This window comes from Falco punctatus (genome assembly GCF_963210335.1).
Source record: "Falco punctatus genome assembly, chromosome: 2".
Taxonomy (NCBI): domain Eukaryota; kingdom Metazoa; phylum Chordata; class Aves; order Falconiformes; family Falconidae; genus Falco; species Falco punctatus.
Genome location: NC_137581.1, coordinates 23,201,748 through 23,228,256, shown reverse-complemented (window position 1 = coordinate 23,228,256; position 26,509 = coordinate 23,201,748). Strand labels below are relative to the sequence as shown.

Here is a 26,509-nt window from a genome sequence, read left to right as displayed (position 1 = left end):
TGAGCAACCTGTTCCAATGTTTCACCGCCCTCATTGTAAAAATTGTCTTCCTTATATCTGGTCTGAATCTACCCTCTTTTATTTTAAAACCATCACCCCTTGTCCTACTACAACAGGCCCTGCTAAACAGTTTGTCCCCATCTTTCTTATAAACCCCCTTTAGGTGCTGGAAGGCTGCTCTAAGGTGATCCTAGAGCCTTCTCTTCTCCAGGCTGAACCACCCTAACTCTCTCAGCCTGTCTTCATAGGAGAGGTGCTCCAGTCCTCCATTTTTGTAGCCATGCTCTGGACCTGCTCCAACAGGTCCATGTCTTTCCTGTGCTGAGGACCCCAGAGCTGAACACAGCGCTCCAGGTGGGGTCTCACCAGAGTGGAGGGGCAGAATCACCTCCCTCAACCTGCTGGCCACGCTGCTTTTGATACAGCCCAGGATTTGGTTGGCCTTCTGGGCTGCGAGCACACATTGTCAGCTCACGTCCAGCTTTTCATCCACCAGCACCCTCCAAGTCCTCCGCAGGGCTGCTCTCAATCCCTTCATCCCCCAGCTTGTATTGATACTGGGGGCTGCCTGGACCCAGGTACAAGGACCTTGCACTTGTCCTTGTTGAACCTCATGATGTTCACATGGGCCCACTTCTCAAGCTTGTCCAGGTCCCTCTGGATGGCATCCCAGCCCTCAGGCATGTCAACGGCACCACTCAGCTTGGCGTCATCTGCAGACTTGCTGAAGGTGCACACAATCCCACTGTCTATGTCATTGATGAAGATCTTAAACAGTACTGGTCCCAGTACAGACCCTTGAGGGACACCACTTGTCACCAGACTCCATCTGGACATTGAGCTGTTGACCACAACCCTCTGGATGCAACCATCCAACCAATTTCTCATCCACTGAACAGTCCACCCATCAAATCCACGTCTGTCCCATTTAGAGCGAAGGATGTTGGGGGGGACTGTGTTAAAGGCCTCACAGAAGCCCAGATAGATGACATCTGTAGCTCTTCCCTTGTCCACTGATGCAGTCACTCCATTATAGAAGGCCACTAGCTTGGTCAGCCAGGACTTACCCGTGGTGAAGCCATGCTGCAAATCTCCTCCCTATCCTCCATATGCCTTAGCGTAGCTTCTAGGAGGAGCTGTTCTGTGATCTTCCCAGGTACCGAGGTGAAGCTGACAGGTCGGTACTTCCCAGGAGCCGCCTTTCTACCCTTTGTAAAAATGAGTGCAATGTTTCCTTTTTTCCAGTCACCAGGGACCTCACCTGAAGCATTAGAGCTGGGAAAATACTATAAGGGATCATAATTTTCTGAGCTAAACTTTTTTTTTTTTCCATTCTACTTATATATAAAGTTGATTCTATTAACAGCAGGAATAATGCCTTTCTCTGCAGCACGGCAGTTTCAGACCTGGGTCTCATAACAGCCACTGGATTTGCAGCCGCTCCCACCACCAGGAATTCTGAGATGTGGTGTGAAAGCTCAGCCTCTATGATTTCACCCTTTTTCAGATTTTAGTCACAGCATTACCTATCTATGAGCCAGTTTGAGCATATTCAGGTCATTTCAGCTCATATTTCTGCCTAGGCTGTGACATTTTTATTTTCTTATCTTCACCTTTCCTAGTTCCTTTTTATTCAGCTATGTAAGGTCAAGTTTTCCCACTATTGTTAGCATATTCTCATGGCTTGGATATTTGTCAGATTTATTTGCTTGTGGTTAACCAAATAAGTCAATGAATAATTGTGCTTGTAATTGCAGTTGCCCTGATAAAATGCATGAAGAAACTGGGGAAATAGATGGCATACAGAAGGTACAACATGAATTATTTCAAACTTATATATGGTGCTGCGTTGCTAATGACCTGGGCAGAGAATGCACCAGCCTCTTTACAATAGGTAACTTCCCTCTAAGGTTTACTTATACGCAAGCTGGGTCCTGACACTGAAGTTAGTTGCACTTCTCATCTGAGTACGCTTTCTGGGCTAAGCTGCTTGTTTTCAATCACTGGAACAAATCTAACAGTGAACACGATTGCTCTGTCACATGTTTAAAACTTAATTCTAATAGCTACTTGTTGTCTCTGGAAAAAATGTCTTACCCTTCTACGTTTGCTAAGCATTCATCAACTTTGTCTTCATGCTTTTAGGACCGTGTTGCATGGAAACACTCTTTCAAAGTGTTCTCAAATATATAAACATGAATAATTATAAATTAATATATAAATTCCGGTTTCTTTGTCTTTTTAAATAAACCTACCTGAGCTAAGCTCTGTGCCCTATAGATACCCTGTAAATTATGACAAAATTTGGTTTGAGACATCTAAATCAAATAAATTTACAAACTTCATGATTAGTGAGTAATCGTCCCAAATTCTAATTATCGTATTAATGGATGTTTATACAGCATTAGCAGAAAAAATGTAGATCTAACCAAACATTTTTCCGGGCAAAGTGACAGTTGTTTCAGTGACTATGTTTTGATTTTGTAGATTTAAATGAAAGACAAGCAGCGCCTTTACCTGAATTACTTCTTAAAGTTGGGGAACCATTGCTGATCAGATGCAGAGCTGTTCACCATAATTATAAATTCAGAATAAAATTAGCTTTTGAAAAAAAAGAAGTTGAGCAGGTGAGAAGACGCGTCATATTTTAAAATATGTAATGTTGGGCACTATCAACTGATTAAATGGGAATCTCTGTTGAAAACTAGGATCGCCAGTTTGAAGGATTAGAATATCAAACAGATCTCTCGGCAATTCGGATCCAGTATGTGTTTGCTTCAGCAGCAGGAAGAAGTGATAGTGGACATTATACCTGTTCCTCTACCGTTCATCCGAATCAAACTGCTTTGGTTACAGTTTTAGGTAATTCTAACCCCTGGTGTTAATGTTGTCCCTCAGTTGTTTTACTTTGTTTTCCACGTGGCAGCTCTTTGCTTGCAGACCTGTAGATTTGGCACTTAGGGACATGGTTTAGTGGTGGACTTGTCAGTGTTAGATTAATGGCTGGACCCAATGACCTTAAGGGTCTTTTCCAACCTAAATGCTTCTATGATTCCATGATTCTGTGCAGCATATGTTTATAATTCCTTTCCTAAGGAAAAAGTCTGTTTGTACTTACTGGCAGTCCAGGAGAGCCAAGAGACTAATCTGAACTGAGTCATTCTGGTATCTGAAGATAATTAACCTTTTCTTTATATTGCTTTTCAAATAAGTCCCATTAAAAGGCAGTGCTTTTAGAATTGAAATGAGATTATACTGTTCAGAGATTTTGTCTACATGATTGTTTCAATGGTATCTCTAGAAACACAAGCTGGGATTCATCTCATGTTCTTGTAAGAGACTCTCAGCCAGTGTGACTTTTTGTCATAGCAGCTTTTTGTGGGGACACAAAGCTCTCAGGTCCCCAGAGGGCCTTCCTGGCAGGGGGGGTAGTGTAGTTGAGTAGCCCTTCTCTGTGCCACCAACTCGGGCGCAGGCAGCTGCAGAGTGCATACAAACAGCTGGAGGTAGAACACTGTTTCTGGAGCCAGCCAAGAGCATAAACTGCACAGCCTACCCACGTGTTCAGCTGTTAATGCTCCATGTATTAGTTTGGCCAAAGTCTGGAATGACCAGTGACCGGTTTCAGCTAATGTGAGGGAGAAATGTCCTGCTGTGACCCCAGTATAGGTTTTGAAAAGCTGTAGCCATGGCCCCAGTCTCCTCCTCACCACTTGCTCCCACTGCATCTTCCTTCCACTCGCCTACGGCACCTCCACCCCACCTTTGGTGCTCCTTTGGATGTGGGGAGGCAAGGCAGAGGTTCTCGTGGCATCTGCTCCACTGTTTTTTATGGTACCTTTTAGTGCTCTTATACAGAAAAAAAAACAGATACAAAATCTGTACCAGGCCTGACCTGGGTCTAACAGGAAGGAGTCAAATATTTGGAAGGTCCTTGGTAGTCACCTCTCCCACCCAAAACCCAGAACAAATGAGAAATGACCGTTTCCTCTTATGGCGAGGGAGTGACTGACATGTGGCCACTTGGGTTCACCAAATTTTTTTATGGAAAAGTAAATCTAGGGAAGAATTTTAGCTCCAAAACCTGTGGAACTGGTAGCAGAAAAGAAATAAAAAGTTTTACGTTAACGGAGAATGTAAGCCCCAGAGAGACAAAGAATAGCAAGTGTTGACACAGCTGGAAAAGTGCCATGCAGTAGTGCTGCTGCAGCTGTGATGGATCTGAAGGAAAAACTGGAACTAGAGCGACAGCTGCTCCAGCATTGTTGGTTGTTCTGGGTGTCTCCTGCTTTCCAGGTGCTGAAGGGAACCATCCTCCTAACACCCAGCTACGCAAGGCCTGAATTTTTAGAAAATCAAAAGCATACCAAAGGAAACCTCATTCTGCTTAAGCAACATGTTGATTTAGAAGCCAATGGTATTGGAAGTTAGTCCAGAACAGCCTCAACTGAAAACCTTGTTTCTCAGATGGAAATAATATATGAATAGGCATAACTCTGGAAATAAGGCATAAAAAGGAAAACCGTAGTTAGGACCATGCTGCTGGATTAGGCACTGGGTGTAGTTTTCTGCCTGGTGTACCTGGAGATGGAGTCTGTAGCCCTGAGAACAAGGCTTTCTGAAGCACTCACCACACATTTGACCTTAGACGTAGTTGCTCTCAGCGTTTAAAACACCCAGGCTGTAGGAATAGTAGGAAGAGAGAACACTTACCCATCTCTTCAGAAATTACTTTCCCAGTGCAATATCCTCTTCTCTGCTCTTGCCTACCACTGAGCAGGAAGTTCTCTCATCAGTTACAATAACTGAGTGCAGCACCTGGGCATTTTTTCTACACATACCTTAGCGAATAGAAAGATAGGGGTGAGGGGTAGTGTAGAGGTAAAGCAAGATCTGCTTCTTTCTCAGTACTGGTGCCCAGTTCAGAAATAGTGGCTTCTTGGATCCATAAATTATCAGGTGTGAGTATGTGTCACAGTAATGGGATACTTGAGTCACTGTCTCTGGAAAGATGTATTTCTGAGTGGGGTATTTTTTGACTGGGTTATGCCAGGCTACAATGATTGTCTGCACACTTCTTTAATACCCCTTATGCCACCAAAACTTCTGAGGGCTCATTGGTTCTTCTGATGAAAAAAATCTATTCATTTACCTACATGATGGATTGAAGTGAGGGGATGTTGCCGTACCTAGCTAACAGCCATGCTTCTCTCTCCAAGGTTATAGAGGAACATCCTGTATTTCTGATCCACCCCAGCCTTTAGCCTAATGTATTCATGACAACCATTGTTGGTGTGAATTTGTGATAGCATGCTGGGTTCCATTTCGGCAGTGATACAGATACACAGTTCACTCGGTGGTCCATGTCATAGAGTAGCAGTTTCTGAAATGATCAGCATCCTGCCTTTAAACTGTCACTGTGCATGAGTCAGCATCTATGGCTACACACTGGGAATGGTTGTGACATAATTTAACCAAGAGAAGACTGATCTGGTTGGTACATACCACGTTGCCTGGGGAGCCTGGCTAGCATGACTACATCGATGAATAGTCTACGAATTTCTAATAATGCCTTGCAGCCAGACAGCTCTGGTTTGCTCTTTGCTAATTGATACTTCACCAATGTATCCCATCTTGTGTATCTGGTCAGGTCTGGTGAGGTGCTTAGGCCACTTTAAAACATAACAGAGATCATGCCAACAACTGCAGCTGCAAGGCTCTTTGTTTCTGCAGTTCTTACGCTCAATTTCCCCCAGTGCTGAATAAAGAATTTTTAGCACTACGCAACCTTGATTCAGGAATATGCAAGCTATTTTGCAACACCTTAGGTTTAAAACAACAAATAAACAAATGGGATAAATACAGAGACTTGAAAGCTTTGATATGAGCCTCAAGAATTTCATCTCATCTCTCTGTCATTACTCAATAATCATCTTCATTGTTTCTCTGGCAGAAATACACTTAAACCTGCCAAAAAATTATAAGCCAAGCAATAATGTGCTATTTTCCTTCTCCTTCAAAAAAGAAACTACTTTCTCTGAGTTGTTTTCCAGAGAAACGACATACCCTGCTCCAAGGTCCTTGCGTGCACTCTGGAAAAAGCCTTTCCTCTTGGCTGGTGGTGTTGGTAACAGTACATCCAGAGATGACATGCTGCCCGGAAGGATAAGGTCGAAAGATCATTCAAAGAAGATGAAGATCCAATTTATGAAACCAATGAGCCTTTAATATTAAAAAGTAGGAGAACAGTCATGAAAGGAATCGCTTCTTGTTTTAGAATACTGACATTTTTGTGGTTTATGTGGGAGTTTCCAGATAGTATTTTTTTAAACCTGTAAGCTAGACAGAGATAACACATGCCAAGGAGAATGTAGGGTTACAACCATAAGAAAAACGCTCAAAAGGAGAAACCCAGCCCAGCAATACTTCTGCAGTGCAGTTTTGTCACCATGTGGCTGGTTAAACACTGGCACAAGTTTCCCAGATTTTGTAGAGTCTACATCCTCGGAGATACCCAAACTCAGCTGGACATGGCTCTGAGCAACCTCATCTAGTTAGGCCTGCTCTGAGCAGGAGCTGGACTAGACATCTCCAGAGATGTCTTCCACTGTATATGATTCTGTGATTTTTGCAGAGCTTATTCTAGCCCCACTGATGCCTTTAGAACAGCCTCTTCCTACATGTATCCGCTGTTCAGTTTCTTTTGGTGGGATTCATTTCTCATCATGAGACATTTAGCCCCAGCAACGACTTTGGTTCCTTCAGTAGTCAGTGTCAAAAAACAAGATATGTCCATAAGCAGTTCAGTACATCTTTGTTATCTTCTGTTATAGGATGGGTTACATCTGGACATGCCTGTCTCATTCCACTGAGTTTATCAGAGGTCTAAGCAAGTAGTTTAGGTGGGTCACTGAACTTCAGACAGCTCCAGTAGGTGAAATTAATCCTACCCTAGCAGAGCAAGTACCAGCAGCTCATGTTTCACACAGATCTTCAAAACGTTTTTTCATGTTGCTGTTGTCTTGCATCAAATATGTCTAATTTAGATGGAGAAATAAAGAAGCAGCTTCAAGTCTCATTTGCAAAATCTTCAGCTCATGTCAGGGAAGGAGAAAAAACTGCTACCAACATCTGTGCTGGTGTTGCCACCCGGTTTTGTTCCTTGTTAGAGGAAAGCCAGGAGATGCAGCTGTAATGCCTGGAACACACACCTAAAACAAACCAAATAAATAATGACGTTGTTGGCCTTGTGGTTCTGTAGGACAGCTTGGGGAGAAATGTCAGACTATTTTGGAAGGGCTCTGGTCTGACCAAATATGCATCTTCAGCAGGCTCAGATAATTCTTCTACAGCTGAACACAATGACACCATTTCAATACTATTTTGAAGTGTTATCTTATTTTGATTAAAAGGATGCCTTCTGTGATGTGACATGGTGCTTTTTTTTTGCTTGCAATAACCAAAACAAAAAACATACAGGCATCAAAATTCCTTCAGTAAGCAGTACAGCCTTTGTAACATAATATAATTTTTAATTACCTTTTTTTTTTTTTTAGAAAAGGGTTTTATAAATATAACCGACTCTAAAGAAGATTTTGAAATCGGTGAGGAAGAGTTTTGCTTCGAAGTTAACTTTACAGCATATCCACCAGTTAGATGCATGTGGCTGTTTTCCCAAAAAACGTTTCCATGTAAACAAAGTTACAGCATGGATGGACACAGGTACTTGAATTTTTTTGCAATAATTTGATATAATAATGTTTCTTCTTTGTATCTCATTTGAACTGCTTACTGTCCATGTTTTGTACTCTCTTTGTGTTTTTAAAATGTGGATGGGCCACGTGATGAAGGTGTGTTGACAAAAGGCACTCAAACATTATTTTGTCTTTCAACAGCAATTAATGTAGATAACTTGTAGAATCACTGTATTTTCCATGTTATAATGAACCTTTCGGTAAGTTATGCATCTGGCAACCCCTTAGTTTACATGCACTTTGCCATTCCCTTTCTCTCTAATGTTATTTCTCAGTTACAGATCTGTTGTAGTTCTTACACTGGACCACAAGTTCTACATGTCCCCTTCTGTCATCCTGTTCTTGATGATGTTCCCAGTGTCTTTCAAACTGCTCAAATCAAGCCCAGGGCTCTATAGTTTCCCAGGCCACTGCTAGATCTCTTTGACTGTGCCACAGAAACATACCGTTCTGCTCATTACCCAGGTCATGTATTCTTCTGCTGCTGAAAAACATGTTTTTGAATAAACCTGTTAGTTATCTACCTTTTTTGTTATTTCCTACAATGAAGTTCTGGCATGAGTTCTCTTTAAGGCTAATGTTTTCTCCATTCCCTAGGCTTTCTAATTTCTTGATAACATTATCTAATTTCCTTCAGAGTTTCTTTCAGAGTGGTCCCATGGCTTTCAAGGTAACAGCTTTTATTCACCTCAATGAAAATGAAGTCAAGCTGCTCTTTTAAAGTTTTAGCCATAAAACTAAGCAGGACCTAGGCAGGAGTTAAAGTGGCTGCACTGATTTTTTTGCATATTCTTAAAACCTCTCAGCATCTGCATAGAACTGTGTCTTAGCCTGGATTATGCTTCTTATGATTTCTTTCCTTTAGTATTTTGGTACATGATTTTATCTGTTAGCTTGTCAAGTCATCTCTTGCAACAGACTGGCCTTTTCATCTGTATCAGGTAGTGTATTGGAGTCAGACCTTCACAACGTTCAGAGACAGCTCCGTTCAGATCAGTAAATTGTCATCTCCTGGCAATGGTCACAGGAACTCTGTCCCTGCTGATAAAGCGAGGGCTGTCAGCAAACTTTGATAGTGTCGGGTGGGTGTTGGTGACTAATCTGCAATGCATGACATGGGCTAGGCAGATCTGTTCTTTGTGGTCAAGACTGGTTTTGGAAATGAGGTCTCAGGAGGTCTCAGGGGACAGCCACGAACACTTGCTCATCCTTGCCCAATAGGTACCTCCCTCCAGCTGATAATGCTGAGCTGATTTGCTTTGCAGCTGGGACGGATCTTTCTCCAGGAGTCATTTTCGCTTGGATGATTGACAGCTGGTGCAAACTCAATCCAGATAAGAAGGTGCTAGGGACTGGGCCAACAATAACAATTTTGAGAACTCTTGAAATAGCTTAGGTAACCCTCATTAGTCGGTAAGGTGCAGCTGCTGGTGGCCTGGGATTTGTGAGTCACTTCAGATAGCCTTTGCAGCGCACGAGAGGGGGTTGCTGAGGGCCGACCACCACCTGCTGGACAGGGAAAAGTCCAGCCTGTGCCCCTGGAGCAGCGGGCACATCCTGGGCTGGCCACTGCCACAGCCATGACCACAGCCACATCACCACCCCCAGCATCCCTGGAGCTTGGCCTGGAGGCTGCTTCAGAGATAACTGAGCCACCCATCTGACTGCCCTGTCGATTAAATACTTTTTTAAAAAAAAATAATATTTAATTTAGGTAGTTACACTTCATGTTTATCATCCTATTTATTTTATGAAAAATATAATTGAGACAAAAATACATTCATTTGGTAATTATTTCATCTGACAAGTACATTCTTCTGCACAAACATCCTCCACCACTATCCAGTTTTGATTGAATACTAGCACTGGATAGACACATCTCACCTGAGGAAGAAGAGTAAGGGTAGATATTTCATTCAGTTTGAAGTCTCCAGAAGCAGCCAGGGGTACAGAGGTCAGGAGATTCTGCCTGCAAGCTGTAGCACCGCAGATTTCAATGTGATTTTTAAAGCAGAAACAAAACAAAAAAGTTAATCACGTCTTAACGTATTATGAGTCTAAATTTGCTTATTTTAGTTGACTTCTGTGTAATCCCATCTCCCAAGACTTCTACTTTATTCCTTTCATATCCTTTTTCATTTCCTGTTTTTTCTCTTTTTTTTATTTCTGCCATTTTCTTATCAAGTTGTTCCTTCTGATTATAGATTGTATTAAATGTTATAATTAACTGTCCCCTTCTTTAGCTTTTAATATCAAGTCCCAAGGATTCATCTCTCCTGTCACTGCCCTGAAGCATTTTCAGACATTCCTTCTGAATTTCCATTTTCTATTTGCTTTTCTCGTCTCTCTGTTTTAGCACACTGCTGATTTTCACTTCCCTCCTAAGAGCAAATGAGTTTTCATACACGGAATAACTCCTGTAAAATTTTTAATATTTATTTCCCATCCCCTTATATTTTCAGGTATCAAAGACATTCTTTTTAAATTATTTTCTCATTATTTCACTAGGATTTAACCCTTTAGACCTAGGATTTCAAAAGCAACGAATGATTTGTGGTTCCTCCTACCTTCAGTATCCATTTTGAGGCAGCTTAAAAGGGATCTGATTTTAAAAACTCTCTGAGTTCAGGGATATGTCTTAAAGACCATTTCAGATTAAGACATTTGAAAGTCAGTAAGTATATGGAGGTGTTGTGTTAGTCAGAAGGCAAAATTAGTCAGAAGGTTTCAATGACTTTTCCTGGTTTAGAATTGTAAGGTGATACTGGGTTCCTTTCTATATATCTTGCTTAATGAGAAGTACCTGGATTTTAGTTGTCTAGATTTCAAGCTCATTACTGCTTTCTCTTACTTTGCAAATTGCTGGTATGAGCCGTTGTTTTTCTCTCTGCTTCAAGCTCCCTGATATATCTGCTTGCCTTTACCACTAAAACTGAGCTGGGGGCCTCCTACCCAGTTATTCTTGTGTAATCAGCCAGCACATCTGTCCCCAAAATGCCAGCAACTAAACCTAACAGATTTTCTGAAGTGCTTTTCTAATGATGATAAACTGCAATAGCTGCCACTTAGAACTGGCAATCCTCCTGACAACAATAACCTAGTCAAAGAGATGGAAGTAGGATGCCATCTCTCTAAGGTGATCTATTCCCTTCTCACTACCTCATCCTGTGTCCCGTAAACCAAAAAAAAATGACTCATCAGGTCAGTCATGCATGAATCTCTAAGTCTCTGCCGTCCTCCCTGTTAGCTTCTGTCCAGGGACTTGTTAGAGCCCTCCCCCACCATCTCCATTGTCACAAGCCATCTCCTGCATGGTTTGGGTCTTGGCTGCTGCCATCCCTTGGACCAAAGGCCACAAGTATTAGTGGAAGGCTGGCCTTCCTCCTGCAGAAATGTCTTGACGGTTGGTGCTTTGTCTCATTGACAGTGAACTGATGATGATGATCTCATTTCTGAGTTTCCTTCAGATCTTTCCATTTGGAGAGGTTTATCTCATATGATCCTACCTGTCATTGTTATTTCCTGATACTGTTTATCATATCAAATAGACACTCCCATCAAAATCCTTTGGAGAATAGCAAATCCTATCCTTTGCCGATCTTAACATCTGTGCCAGGATGTGTTATATACCTTGTCTTCCAATGGATTGGTAACAAAATCAAAGCCTGACAGCCCACATGCACTCCAGGAACTATGAGAAAAATTGCAGAATGAAATCAATACTCACAGAAAAAATATCCTCTCATCAATTCAGTTACATTCTGTGGTTTATATTCTCTAAGCAAAACTAATATCATTTGGGTTCCTCATTAGATGGTGTTGAATTGTTTCAAACATATATATGAGTCATGACTACACTTAAAATCTTTTTTAAATCAGTCTTTTGTCCTTTTACCTTCTCTCCTTTGCTACACAGCATTTCATCAAGATTCTGTGACCACCAGCATCAGTCTGGGATATATGTATTTTATGCTGAAAATGATGATACAGTCATGACAAAAAAATTCACTCTGTATGTGAGAAGTAAGTGAGAAAACCCCTGTGAAGATTTGGTGAAGTCTGGGATTTTGCCACTGATATAAATGGAGATATGTTGCTTTTCCTTTGATATTCCCCATTTTATTTACATAGATTTATTGTTATAAATGGAGGAGCACAAGGCAAAAATGTGATTCTCTTCACACTGCACTACACTACTGAAATCCAGGCACAGGGTCAGAGAAGGATGCCGGCTGCTTGTGGGCCGTATTTCTTGTGTTGGTCACGGATGGAGAACAGAGGAAGGAGGAGGAAGTTATTAATTTTTTTCTCTTCCCTTTAGTCTGCCATAAACAGAGGGCAGAATAAGAGAAATCAGTCATATAGTCAGGAAATTAATACTTCTTAAGAAAATCACAAAGCATAGGAATCAGTAAAATACAGTGACTGTTCAAACTCTGTAGAGCTGGAATATATGTGACTCCTGTAGAGACCACACAAGATACACAGTGAGAGGAAACACTTGCCCTCAGTAGGTGTTAGCTTTCTATGGTGTGTTTCTTTCTTTTTTTCTCCTAATAGTATTTGTGAGTTAATGTAGTTAGTAAGGAGGCCCATACATAACATATATGTTGGGGCTGCTGCGTGTCATACACCCCTGCCCATGATTTACACATGCACTTGCCAGATGCTCTCAGTAATCTCAGTTCTGCCACATCACTGGAGCATCTCACCCCTGGTCTAGGTCAGGGAGCATTATTTATTGTGTATTATTTATACAAGGATCCTCAGTGCACATCTCATACATGCCAGATACCCAGAACTGGGGCATCAGGAGAGTCCTAGGGCTGACTTCTTGCTCCAAGTCAGGAAAGCAGAAGTCAAGACTTCTAATTTCAGCTCTGCCACTGTTTTGGTCTGCCTGTGCCTGAACAGAGAAGTGGCTGCTCCCCTTGCCTTGCCCACACTGCCATCCCACAGAACCAAGGTGCGGGGCTGGAGGAAGGAGGAGGACTGAGGGCTGCACCCAGCTATCACAGTGACATGTGCATGGGTTATTTTGAAAACACAGAAGCAGACCTTGGTCTCAGCAGATGTAGCATTGCCACATAAATGTAAAGGTTTTGGTCACTGAAGTGCTGTCAGAAACCATCTTGTGTTGTCTTGTTACAGGAAAGCCTGAAATAACAATGCAGATGTTGTTCAAGCAGATCTCCTGCATTGCTGACAGTTATCCTTCTTCATCCTGGGTTTGGAGGAACTGTCCAGAGCTGAACTCATCTAAGTAATAATTTTCCCCCTCTTTTATTCATTGCAAAGGCTATATCTGAGCTATTCTTGGTTAAATGAAGACTGGCCTGTAACAAACTAAGTGTAAAATACACCCTTGACCATCTGTACAAGGGGACATGGGGGCCCACTCCAGGGAAATGGATCCCCAAAACTATGGAAAGTTTTTTTCCATTTTTTTGATTGGCATCAAATGAAGTCTATAAAGATGTGTATCTCAGACTGAAATAAACTTCACTGGGTCTATATCAACCGTTAGGTAGCTGCAAAGTTCCATCTAAGTTTTTCTCTTGGCCTGTCAAAGTTAGAGGGATTCAGGAAACGCATTGGTTAACATGGGCTTGATTAATTGGTTAAGCTTTGGTTAATACTGCTGTTATAGTGACCTGTTACCAAAGCCAGTAAAGTCAATGAGAGTGTTTCCAGTAAAGTTAGTGAGAGTGTTCCCATTTCCTCTATTTATTTAGGGCAATGAGTCAGGCCCTAAAATTTCAAGAGATGCTGAAACAGCTTTGAGCTGTTGTATAACCTTGGCAGTTTTTATTTAAGTATGCCAAAAAACTAATAATCCCATGGTGCAGAAGAGTACTAGATCAAATTATCTTCTGGAAGGCCGTGGATAAAGCTCTAAGCATTTTAACTAGACTTAAAAAAATGTCTAGGTGACTTTCTTATCCATACTTCCAGAAAGACTTCCTAACATCAATCTGTTTGTGCAGAAATGGAACAAGAAAGAAAACATCCAGTTAGTGAGTTTAAAACACTCCTTAAATCAGCTTTCTGGGATGAAAATGCTGTGACATTTCTTTTCTTGGAAATTTCCACATGTAGAAGCCGGTGCTATGTGTAGAGCTGAATAAATTTTATTTATTTACTTACCTCCTCATTTATTTATGTGAACAGTAAATTAGGCAGTAAGTTGATGAATGATAGAAAAGCTAAAAGTCAAAATTATCTCTGTGTGGGCTTATTTTCCCTCGAGTATAAGGTAGACCTCTTTCTACATATCAGGTCTTAAATAAGTCATTAATAGAGGGTGGATGCTCTCCATCTTGAGTGAGAGAGACTTCATGGCTGAAATCACGTACCTTCAGGGAAAGGAATTAGACCTTTCACTGTGGGTTCATTTTGTATTTATTGTTTTAGCAGCGGCTCGTTTGGAGCTGCTCAGTGGTTTGAGTGTTTGAGGTAAAGCTGAAACCAGTGGGAATAGATGCGGTAGTGGGAGGTCGTGTCAGCCATGAAATTGGTGGAGGTCCTGGACATCAGGGGGTGCAGGTGCCCTGCCAGGGCACCAGTGGAGAGTGGGAGTGAGCCCCGCATAGCAAGTGGGGAGATCAGTTCACCCCCCGCTGACCCTGCCATGTCCATCACCAAAAAACGAGACTGGCAAACTGCTCTGAAGCCTCACTCTAACAATGAGAAATAAAAAACAAGCCCACCTACACCCCCCTCCCTTCCAACACAGACATAAGACTTGTTTTGAAACATCCCACCTTCTGCCCTGGAAAATGCCACTGTGAGCCCAGTATGAAAACTGGTCTGCTTTCTTTTTCAGCTGTACAGAAGAAATCACTGAGGGGATTCACAACTTCTTGCCAGAGAGGAGATCCCTGGGGTCATGGATTTCAAGCAGCGCTCTAGATGTGAAGGAGACAACAACAACCTTCTCTGTGGAGTGCTGTGCAAACAATTCTGCTGGTTCAGCCTGCGAAAAAAGTTTCATTAACCTGTCAGGTACCATAAGCCAGTGTTTTAGCACAGGTTTTCTCAATTAAAGCTGGCATGGTAGAACTTAGGGTATTTTTTATCTGGCTAAATGGCTGACTGTGCAATGCATTGCAGGTAAAACACAAGCACAGTGTGGGAAATGGTGGGTGAAGGGGAGAGAAATGTCTCTCTTCCCTGGTCCCAAAGCAGGGGCCTCCCTCATTAAAATTAGCAGAAACATCACACAAGTAGGAAGTGCAGGATGGAACCATGGCAATGTTGGGGTCTGCTTTTTTATTTTGTCTTAGTGATTCGTACCTGAAACCTGGAGACATCAGCTTTGGGAAGAGCTGAAGCCACTTTGGTAGCTGATGGCAGGTGCTGCCTCTTGTTCCTCTCCTGGACATCAGTGTGGTGCTGCCAGAAATGCCCATGGGAGCTCCTCTCATCCCATGGAGGCCATTGTGCACCCAGACATGAGCATGGCTGAGCCAACAGACCCACTCAGGGGTCAGTCTGGGAAGCAGGAGTGAGTACTAGGGGAGTACTCACTTTAAGTACGCTTAAACTGGTGTAGGCAGGTGGCAGAAGGCTAAGCCCTGGTTTGGGAACTGCTGTGCAGTCTCCTTGTCAAGGGCATGAGAGATTCTTTCCTTATTGAACAAGAAAGTCAATACAATTATTTGCCCATGCACTTTATACTTGTAACATCATATACATACCATAGGGGAAAGCATTTCTGTTACAGAGAACAGGCTGTGGCACTGGGAAAGTGTTTTGAAGCCCACAGATATCTGCAGTACAGAGATTTCCTTTGTCATGGAGGAACAAGCTGTTTGGTGCTTTTGTCTACATCTGGCAGAAGCTGTGACAGGTGATAGAGTTTGTTTATGTTGAAATTACAATAGAAAGTAAGCATAATACTTACGCTCTTAGACACTACCAGAATATGAGAGTAGGTCTCATGTAATGTCCACCTATCCACCGGTACCTTATAGTATGGTCTTGACTCGTTAAGAGAGTTCCTGGCTGAGCAGCAGAGCAGTGCTCCAAGCAGGTTATGTACAGTCTGCCCGCTGGTAACAGGTACTTTGGTACCTAACGTACATCACCTGGGGAAAGGCACAGGGAGAGGGGACAAATTGTTTATTCCTGTTTACGCTCACAAAGTCCAATCCATGGATCACACCAACACCTCTGTGCACTTAGACTTATGAATTGGTGTAGCATTTTTTTTGAATGAAAACAGATGTCAGAATAACCCAGCACTTAGTGTCTCCTGACCAGCTCCTTGCTTTGCATGTGGCTCCATCTCACTCTGTGCAGAGGAGGCTCAGGCATGAAAGGGCTGCAAACTGGCAGAACTGACCCAGCCACCATGGGTCATCCTTGCACCTCTAGCTGTACACATAAGCACTGATTTGCTGGGTAGTAATATGTATCTTTTAAAGTTGCAGGAGCTGTTTCTTCGCCCCTGGACAATGCTGCGTTCTATGTCTCTGCTGGATTTTTCCTCCCTTTGATCATGTTTTTGTTTGTGTTCATTTCTCATAAATACAAAAAGGTAAAAGCAAACACAAATACCTACCCCTTCCTCTGTTCCTACCAGGCTGTTTCTTCTTCTCTAAGACTTATTCCACTGTCTTTTTTCTTTCAAAGCAATATAGATACGAAAGCCAGTTGCAAATGATACAGATGATAGGCCCATCCGATAATGAGTACATCTACATCGACTTCAGAGAATTTGAATATGATCTCAAATGGGAATTTCCCAGGGAAAATCTGGAATTTGGTGAGCAGTCCATAAGGCAGACCCCAGTGCTGGAGTAGTACCCTGTGCTGTACCAGCTGTGAATAATATTGATGTATTGTGTCTTGTAGGACAGGTCCTTGGTTCTGGGGCTTTTGGGAAGGTGGTGAATGCGACAGCTTATGGAATTAGCAATGCAGGAGACTCAGTCCAGGTTGCAGTCAAAATGCTACAAGGTACAATAAACACTGGATGACTCTCACAAGCAGCGATGTATTCTAGAAGCACCAAAGCAGAAGCAGTGTTGGAAATCCCTTTACATACAAACTTTTAGCAGTTACACCTGATGAATGCTTGGTTTCAAAATCCTTCCAAAATGCTTTCAAAACCCTGTTTCAGTTTGGAAAGGTGTTACTGAAGTGCCTTCTTCCAGCAGCATGTTGTATTTTGTCCTACACACCAGAGAAGTCTACATTGTGCATGGAAGGATGGAGCTGCTCTGCTCTGAGGAGGATGAATGCAAATTCGAAGTGCAGATTAGCCTGCAGGTTGCATTGGTGACTCTGTTGTCTTTGGTTTAAGGTCCCGTTTTTCTCGTAGTGCTGTCTAGCTGTTGCACTCCCTTTGCCTCCTATGTCTGAGCTATCTTGTTCACAAAACTTCCAACACCTCTTCCTGTAGTCTTGGTGATACAAAATGATTTCTTTCCATCCCTCCTTAACCTCTAATACTCCTTGCTGCTTTGCTCTGGCCCCTCTCCAAACTGTCTTGACTCCTCATAAAGGTAGCGCCCAGGAGCAAGCCACCCTGGCAGCAAGCAGAGGAGGAGGTTGCACTACTGGGTCCCAGGTACCTCAACCCTGTTCATAGAATCATGAGGACTAAATGCTTGTTGAAAAACAAGCCTAAAGCTATTACTGAAACAGGGTGGCCCTTTTAGCTATTGGATTGCAGCTGGTTGCATGCCATATGCATGTTAAGACATCTTTTTTCTTTTGGCATTTCTCTCCAACAGGATTGACTGCCATTTTTTTCTGTGCTTGCGAACACCTTAATACACCGCTGTCATTCCTTGCCAGCCTAAGAATGAAAAATATTAAAATTTTATGACTGCTTTCCCAAGCATTCAAATGATCCACACTCACACACACATTTAGTGTCCACCTTTGGCTAAATCTTTTTATACTGTACAACGATTTTTTAGGATGTTCTCAAACATAATGTCAGTCCAACTAATTTGAAATTAAGACTTGCATGTAACAAAGGATCGCAACCATTTACATTTTTATTTCTTTGCTGGAGATGTCCCAACCTGTGTTATTACTTTTACAGAAAAACCTGATGCTTCAGAAAAAGATGCTCTGATGTCTGAGCTGAAAATGATGACTCACATTGGAAGCCATGAAAATATTGTGAACCTACTAGGAGCTTGTACTGTGTCAGGTAACTTGTAATTGTGGAAAGGTACCAATTAAAACCTTCAGACTAATGAGGACTCCTGAACAGAAAAGAAGTATCAAAAATTGATCATTAAAAGCAGTATTAAAAACGTTCAGGCCATAATTAATCACCTGTTCTTTAGGCTGCTGTTTCTTTCTGCATCTCTGAATCCTGTCTTTGCACAACCAATTTTGCTGTTCTCTGCTGACCCAAAATAAGATGAAGATGAACTGAAAGCAAAGTTAAAGCCATGCATGTCTACAGAAATGGTTCCTTTCTAATTGTACTTGCATGAAGTGAAACAACAGCCCTTCTATAGAAGAGGTTTTACTATTATAGTGGTGATGGCACTGATATGGGCCAGTTTATTATGTGAAAAGCAATAACTTATCTGGTGTAAGGTACTTTTGTATCCACATGATTATGTTCACATAAGAAATTATAGAGGTGGTTTTTTTTAAAATCATGTGGCTTACCGGACAGTGAAGTTGTAGAAAGAAAGGGAAGAACGACTCAAAACTAGACAGGAAAGAAAAGAAACTGAAAAAGAGGAGGGGTGGGAGGGACACCCAAAGAAAAGAAAGAAGTGAATAAAAATTAAGGACAGCTTTTTAAAGAACTGAATGTGAAAGTAAACTGCAGGTGGAAAGAACTAAGCAAAGATGGGCTAAGATGAAAGTGGCAAGATATTATCACTAATTAATTATTGTGTGACTCATGTTATCATTGAGGCAATGTACACAGATGTTCTTGTCCCAAGAACTCCTTCTCTGGCCAGGTGCAACAGTGAACAGGAGCGGCTGAAGAGAGGCTAAAGCACAGATCACCTTGTGGAAAGGGCAGGGCTTTACCCAGCATTTGTTCATATCATGAATTGTAACATCTGCCACTAAAAAACTTAACAGATTTTCTGCCACAGATATTTATTTTATCAGAAAGACCAAAGAGGACAGTTAACTCATTTCCCCAGTTTGCATCAACACCAATACTGTCACGCAAATACATTTGAGGTGTAAAGGGAAAGCAGAGAAATAGATTATTAGTGGTGGCTTTAGCTGATTTGAAACTATACAGGCTGCCACTGCCTTCTGAAAAATTTGGCAAGATGTGATGGTATAGGCAGGAGACCTGCAAGGAAGAACCTGTTTAGTCTGGTGGGGTAGGGCAGGAACACTTCCAGCCTTATGTAAGTCCCATGTTCTGAAGCATTTGCATGGTTCTCAAGACATTCACATCCACTCTCTGAGAGACTTTACAGGCTTTTTCCATGTGCCCTACCTTGCTTGACAGGGGTCTTCTGGCAGAAATGTTTGCAAATTTGTAGTCAGTCTTTCTGAGCCAGGAGTGGTGATGCCAGTGTAAGACTTCACAGGGGTGATGCATGACCACTCTGAGCTCCTGGGCCATTCATTCTGCTCCTGATGGCTTTTTGTGGCTTGTCTCTGACCCTGCCTGGGTCAGGAGTTGGAGGTACTTTTCCTTCCTTGAGAAAGTAGCCTGAGCAGTGCTCCACTCAGACACATCCCCTTGCAAGGTCTTTCCCTCCTATAGGTCCCCTCTGCCAGTACACTTGGGTTACAGGTGGCCTCCACGGGGAAAAAAAAGGGGTATTTCTAAAGCATGAAGGTAGTGCTGATAAATGGAAGAGCATAGGTCAAAGGATACCAATTTACACCATGAAGATAATTAGCAGGGTCATCTTTTGCTTGAACCATGTATGGTTTAGACAATACGTTGCATCTTCGTGGCCTGTGCTGTCCTCCCCAGTGCCACTGGTATGGGGAAGGATCTTTGTGCCTTCATAGGCGCAATCCACCTTGGGAGATGCACCACAGGGAACAATCAGCTACACAGACTTTCCAACAGGACATTAGTCATTACAGTCTGTAAACGTTACCTGCCTATCAGTACAGGTTATCTACCCAGGAAGGATGATGCTTGGAATGTTTAATGCAGATTAATCCTGGGAGAAGAGGAGGCATCATTAGGGCTTTAATGGGGAAGGTGTTATAGATAGCAGGAGACATTTACATTTCCAACTATTTCAGGACCAATCTACTTGATATTTGAATACTGTTGCTATGGTGATCTTCTGAACTACTTAAGGAGCAAGAGAGAGAAGTTTCACTGGACACTGACAGATATTTTTAAAGATCACAACTTCAGCTTTTACCACAATATCCATTTGAACAAAAATTCCAGGTAAAGCATTTGGTGAGTTTAATACTTTATAAGGCTCCCGTCTTTTTTTTTAAGCTGCATTCTCAGCTGTGCTGTAAACTGGAGAAATTATTGAATTCTTGAGAATATGCCTTCACATACTTTAATAAGCAATGACTGACTGAGGAGGAACTGAGATTTGGTTCTCCTTATGTTCTTCACAACGGACTGCAAAACGCAAACAACCTCTTGTTCCTCTTCCCAGTTTTGAGAAGACTCATCTCTGCACCCAGATTTTTGATAGCAATAACTGATCATGCTTTTTCACTGCAAAAGGGTTTACGTGCAGGAGGTTATGTGATACACCATGTGTAACCTTTGAAAATGTGTCACCCATTCCAGGAAAGGAACTCACCTGAAGTACAGTGTGAATATGACTCTGTGCAGAGAGGATGAATTTGAGGTCATGCAGAGAAGTCAGAATGTAAATGTGACATCTGGATCAAAAAGGATAGTGCTGTATTCTGAGGAAGGTTAGAAGCTAACTCCTTTTATCTCCAGTGAATCTGTTATTTTTGTGTTTATTACATTATTGACCTAACTAGACTAGATTTAGTGACACAGGAGGCCCCTTTCTATCGTATGTCTCTCTTCCCCCTCCTGGCAGGAATTTTGCTGGAAAAGGATTCAACAACACTTAAGACCAGAGGCTTATGTTTCTGGTCATGCTACACATAATATTTGAGAATGAAAACGCTTGTTCCTTTATTTTGTGTCTGGGAAAAGGGTGCAAAAGGTGGATGCTCTTTGTGATGTTGTTCGTGGTAGAGGCATGTGAAAATCCTTACAACAGTCAGTGGAATTAATCAAAGAGTGAGGAAGCCCATGGAAAACTCATACTTTTGGTTATTTTTTACAGATAAAATTAAGCATGCAAGCAGACAGATGGACGAAGAAGAGGATTTCAATGTGCTCACTTTTGAAGACCTTCTTTGCTTCTCTTATCAAATTGCCAAAGGAATGGAGTTCCTTGAGTCCAAATCGGTATGGGGAAGGGTTTAGATAGAAAAGACAGTGAAAATAGGTCAGTCTATAGAAGGCAGACTGAAGAACAGAGACACTCAGTGGCAGGCTTGAACTATACCTCCTTCCCTGGCTTTACAGCAAAGACTGGATTGCAACTTTAGGCATGACCCCGAGTAAGAAGTGGCTGTGCTGCACACTTCTGCCTGCCCTGTCCCTGTCCCCGTCCCCTTGCCACAAGCAACCAGGGTCTGTCCACCTTGCCCATTCTCCACACTTTTTAAGTGGAAGGAGGCACCAGTTCAGAGAGCTGTGCCTGAGACAAGGGGACTATCTTCTTCCAACACCAAATGCTGCAGAGTGTTAATCCTTCCTTTCCTTCTAAGTGCATTCACAGAGACCTTGCTGCCCGGAATATATTAGTGACCCATGGAAAAGTGGTGAAAATTTGTGACTTTGGCCTGGCCAGAGATGTAGTGAAGGACTCCAACTACATCGTCAGGGGCAATGTAAGTTCCTGAGTGCTCTCTGTTTTTCATATCGTTTTAAGAATGATAAGGAACCAAGAAAGTGAAACTTTTCATTTTCAGATTCCTTGTTAGCTTTATAGATATCTGTACAGACTATGCAGAAATCTCACTTTTTCCTGCCCCTGGCAAATGCAAATCCTTACCTTATAATTAACCTAATCAAGCTAGTACTGTAAATGAGATGGTACCCGTGTCATTACTAAAGCACACTGAAACCCATCGATGGAAGTGCTAGGAACTGTTTACTGTTAGAGACAATAATAGCATAGGGGCAATAGCATATGTGTGAGGGTACACCAGGTCCTCTGGCTATATGAAGAACTGTGGTGTGGGCATCTCCATCTAAGCTGGTCACTTTGGAAGTCAGAGGAGGGAAGAAGGCTCTTCCAGGGCTGAGTTCATCTCTTCCTTAAATAGTCATCTAAAATGGATGAGATTAATTGGCTCCTTAGAAGTGCCTATTTGTCTCCATGAGGGAAATTTAAAGGGGCTAAGAGAGGCCCAGCTTCTCACACATCAAACATGAACTGATCCTACTCAAGCAGTGAGAACTACAGTGAGTCACCCAGAAAGCCTGTGTCATAGCATGACCTGGCCTCCTTTCCCCCTCTCTCTACAGGCTCGTTTACCAGTTAAATGGATGGCTCCCGAAAGCTTGTTCGAGAGGACGTACACAATGAAGAGTGATGTCTGGTCTTATGGAATATTACTATGGGAAATATTCTCTTTGGGTACGTTCTGTAATGCAACAAACGAGCAGTGCTTTGTTTCGGCAGCTTCCAAATTAACATGTATTTTCCAATATTTTCCACAGGTGTAAATCCCTACCCTGGCATTCAGGTTGATACGAACTTCTACAAATTAATACAAAGTGGATTTAAAATGGACCAACCATACTATGCTACAAAAGATGTGTAAGTGTATTTCCTGAGTAATGCACAGCATGGGAATTTATATTTACTAGGTCACTGTTTGTTTGATCTTTTATTTATTGTACACTGTACTTTGCTCAAAAAAAGTTGTAAAAGGTGAGCACTTCCTCTAACTCTGAAATAGACTGCTTGATCCTGCAGGTTTTGTCCTAAAGCAGAAGTGATCAATACTAAAGGTTATGTGTGTTTGAAAGGACTACTTTATTATCTTTAATTGTGCCTTCCTTTCCCAGGGCACTTCTCATTCTCAGATCACAGACGTATTTTTTTCTTTCATTTTTTTATTTTTGCAAGAAGTATGTTATACCATATTCATTTTGGATATTAACTAAATCTTTGGTGACTTTTTAAAATGTTTTTATTATTATTAATTGAGCTTTAGCATGTTTGATTCAGTTCCAGGAGGCTAGGGTTCCTTATAGAGAAAAACCCTGCTAAGGAAGAGTTGGCGGGAGCTATTCCTGCGCTCTCATACATGATTTTCAGCCTGTGCCTCTGTGCCTGGGAGGAGTCTGCATAGAGGTGGACTCGAGGGGACAGGAGAAGAGAAGATGATGGAGAACCGTGAGACCTGGAGCTTGGAGGAAAGGGAAGGGCTTTGGGTTGTCTGAGCTCTTCTGGCAAACATTTCATACATGATCTAGGGACTCAGTGCCTTGCTATGAAACTACACTGGTTTTATCCTCTCCATGTAACAACTGTAATGGCATTAAAGGTACAGGTGAATCTGACAGATTGACCCACGAAAGATTGCTGTAGGGCTTATAAATATCAGAGAAACTTTTGACTTAGTAAGTTTGCAAGTGACTTTAGCAGGGAGGTGCTGCACTGGTCCTTGATGAAACTGCAAAATCTTGAAGATGGATTTTTAACTTCAGAAATATTTTTGTGATGTCAAATTACATAAAAAGAATTTCCGTGAAAAGTGTCCTCAAAACTAGAGAGTCCACAAGAAGAAAGTTCAGCCCCAGACAGACAGGAATTGTCTGCCTACCATTTTCTGTATGGTATGGAAGCTGGAAAACAAGATTAGTGTGCCAGTATGAGCCAGCCAGGGTGAAATTCTGGCCACAATCCTATAAGGAGGGTTTAACTAAGGACTCTGGTAAAGCCATGTTCTGCATTTCACCCTTTATCCTTATCTTTCTATATCTTTTCCTCTGATGCAACATGCTAAATCTGGCCTCTTTCTGTAAAAGCATTCCGGTGCCCTGTGATTCCCATCTAAATTCTTCACTTCCATGCAGTCACTTACAGAGAATCCAACTGCTAACACGTTTTCTGTATCACCTCTTTGCTCCTGCAGCTATCGCGTGATGCAATCTTGTTGGGCCCTTGACTCCAGGAAAAGACCCTCTTTTTCTTGCCTGGTTTCCTCTCTTGCCTGTCAGCTGGCTAAGGCAGAAGGAGCTGTAAGTAAACACAAAGAGAAGAAAAATTTGTTGGTTGGAGGGTTTTGGGTTGGGGTTTTTTTTGTGTGTGTGTAGCCACACGGATCACCATGAGCTGAGAAGTAGTCTTCTGGTTTCTATTCACATGCACCACTGTGCTATGAATACATTGCCCATGGACCTGTGTAAGAGTTTGGGGATTTTTTTCTGCCATTAGAAGGAAACCTGACCTCCCTGATGAGCATTTCTTTCCTCCCACTGCTTGCACCAGGGCTCTGTAAGGCTGAAATCTCTCAGCCTGTGCTGGAGCAATGTGCTTCCCTTGTGCAGGAGCCAGTGCTGTTGGCTTTGGTGATGCTGATAGCTGAGCCTGGGCCACCTGCCAGGCATTTCAGGGGGGGGCCACCATAGGTATGTGCTGCCATGTCCTCACAGACGGCGGGCCATATGTCATCTTCAAAGGCCAAAATAATAAACAGCATCTGAGGAAGTCATATTCCATCCTTACCAGACTGTGTTCTCTTCCTCAGGAAAAATAAGCAACTTCTTTCTAAACTACCAATTCCTACCTGTGTATCCCTCTGGGCTAGACGCACTGTTTCCCAATACAGTGTCCCTGCAAACCTTTTGGGATGTGGAGAGCCATAGCCAAAAAATGACTCTTGCCTCTCTGCAGGCTGTTAGCCTGGCAGAAGCTGCTGAGCATAGAAGCAAACTAATGAGCAACTTCAAAGCACTGTAGCTAGAAAAAAAATTTAAAATGCTCCTTTGCAGTCCAGTGCCCCTCCTCAACCCAGCTCTTTTTGGCTGGATAAAATCCATTTCACATGGGTAGTTGCCTGGACTCCCTCTGGAGTCAGTGGGAAGTAAATGGGCAGACACGAGTGTGATTCTCCCTCAAGAGGAGGTGGGCTGTGCCTTACAAGAGCCTGCTTCACAGGGAGAAAAGCAGTTTTCAAAGTATGATAACAAAAGATATCTTTTATTTCCGCTTCTCAATTCTAGGTTTACCAGAATATGAAGAAAAATGTTCCTACACACAGTTCCATCATCAAAACCAAACCATGTGTAAGCAGGGATGAGGAATCTCTGCCACCTACAGCTGTGCTCCAGCATGAAGACTCTTAGGTTTAAAAATAATCTGGGTTACGGATTTGGTCTCAGTATTTTCATAAACTCCATGTAGCATAAATGTTTTAAACCACCACTAAGAAAAGAAACTGCTGCTCTGTTCACATTTCTTATGAGCCAGTCCATGTTTATGTTACTTTGAGGAGAAGACAATTCGTTTCTTTGAATTCAGCAAATGCTTCTATTGCAAGACAAAAGCAATGGTCATTTCGCTGCATCTCTACAACTGGATGTCTCTTTTCCTGGTTTTATGTAAATAGTGTCTAGCCAATGCATTGAATTCAGAATGTTCTTGCCATATTTCAAACAAATACAAGAAAATCCACGGGGGGGTTAGTCAACGTTTACAAGCCCAGCCTATGCATCTAGAGAGAACTGGTGTGATTTCCAGAAGTGCTACTCACATCTCCAGCTCCAGCTGTCAGTAAGTGTTGTAAAAAAAGTAGCCAACTTTAAATGCCCAGATTTTAAAATAGCAGCCTTGTTTTACACGGAACTATAAATTTGAGTGTGTATAACTGTCTCATCCCAGACATCTCAATTGCTGTGAAGTTCCTGATAGGTGTCCAGTTCAGGTGAGTTCATTTACAGCGAGTGATTCCTTCCTACCTAAAATAAGCATTGAAAACAAGCAGAAGCAGTGATATTTGGAGATGACCTTCTGCCTCCCTGGTCTAGAAATCCAGAAATCCAGGTGGCTGTCTCCAACTGGAAGTCTCACTTCAACTGAGTTACCAATAATTCCATTCTTTGGGCTTTATGTGTTTTGATAGCAAATAGAAATGTTTAATTTTGAAGAAATTATCTTCCGTAGCAATTTAGGAGTGTAATATCATCGCTTCCCATTCCCAGAAGTTAGCCTGGGTGTATGAACCCTGCTGCAAGAAAATGAGAGTATGTCTCTTCAATTTTCTCCCAGATGCCCAGGACAATAACCTTGCTGGGGTTTTAATATAGATAAAAAGACACGCTATTTTCACTGTGAGGTTTGGGGATTCATAAATGCGGCTTTCATAATGACTTAACGGGATATTTCTATCTACATCACAGTGAATCAAGTTGACAATATATGAATTAATGGTTTTCTTCTCTTTTACATTTTACAAGATGCTAACTGCAGTTAGGATTTCCAGTGGCAAGTGTTATAAATGAATAACGGTTTGGATAGAATATGCTATCACATAAATTAAGCTGCTCTTTACTAACATTGTCTGAAAATAATTAATGTTGTAATGCAATGATTATGATTTGCCTATTTTTGTTAACATTGTCGAATTAGCAAGGAATCATTGATTTTTTTAATCAGATATAAACTGCTGAAGAATAATTTGGAAATATAAAGGCAGAAATAAAACTTTAACATTGCATTTTCTGGAAAATAGATATGACTTTTAACAAACTCATAACACAATTTCAAATT

The 26,509-nt window shown here is 41.9% G+C and overlaps 1 protein-coding gene across 3 annotated transcripts in view; it reads left to right on the top strand.

Moving 5' to 3' along the window:
* The window catches only part of FLT3 (fms related receptor tyrosine kinase 3), a 46,251-nt gene extending 19,795 nt beyond the window's left edge, over window positions 1-26,456 (top strand). For 2 of the 3 annotated variants that reach the window (XM_080376397.1, XM_080376395.1), the window contains exons 6-24: window positions 1,758-1,894; window positions 2,488-2,627; window positions 2,709-2,862; window positions 7,557-7,722; window positions 11,671-11,777; window positions 12,906-13,017; window positions 14,581-14,759; window positions 16,184-16,296; window positions 16,392-16,524; window positions 16,614-16,718; window positions 17,815-17,925; window positions 19,971-20,124; window positions 20,485-20,615; window positions 21,002-21,126; window positions 21,492-21,614; window positions 22,255-22,366; window positions 22,450-22,549; window positions 23,874-23,979; window positions 24,964-26,456. In XM_080376397.1, the coding sequence (XP_080232523.1) occupies window positions 1,758-1,894; window positions 2,488-2,627; window positions 2,709-2,862; window positions 7,557-7,722; window positions 11,671-11,777; window positions 12,906-13,017; window positions 14,581-14,759; window positions 16,184-16,296; window positions 16,392-16,524; window positions 16,614-16,718; window positions 17,815-17,925; window positions 19,971-20,124; window positions 20,485-20,615; window positions 21,002-21,126; window positions 21,492-21,614; window positions 22,255-22,366; window positions 22,450-22,549; window positions 23,874-23,979; window positions 24,964-25,086 (2,431 nt within the window). In that variant the 3' untranslated portion in view covers window positions 25,087-26,456. The remainder of the gene's footprint in view (window positions 1-1,757; window positions 1,895-2,487; window positions 2,628-2,708; window positions 2,863-7,556; window positions 7,723-11,670; window positions 11,778-12,905; window positions 13,018-14,580; window positions 14,760-16,183; window positions 16,297-16,391; window positions 16,525-16,613; window positions 16,719-17,814; window positions 17,926-19,970; window positions 20,125-20,484; window positions 20,616-21,001; window positions 21,127-21,491; window positions 21,615-22,254; window positions 22,367-22,449; window positions 22,550-23,873; window positions 23,980-24,963) is intronic. The other variant, XM_080376396.1, reaches the window with a different exon arrangement.
* Window positions 26,457-26,509: the final 53 nt, after the last annotated feature.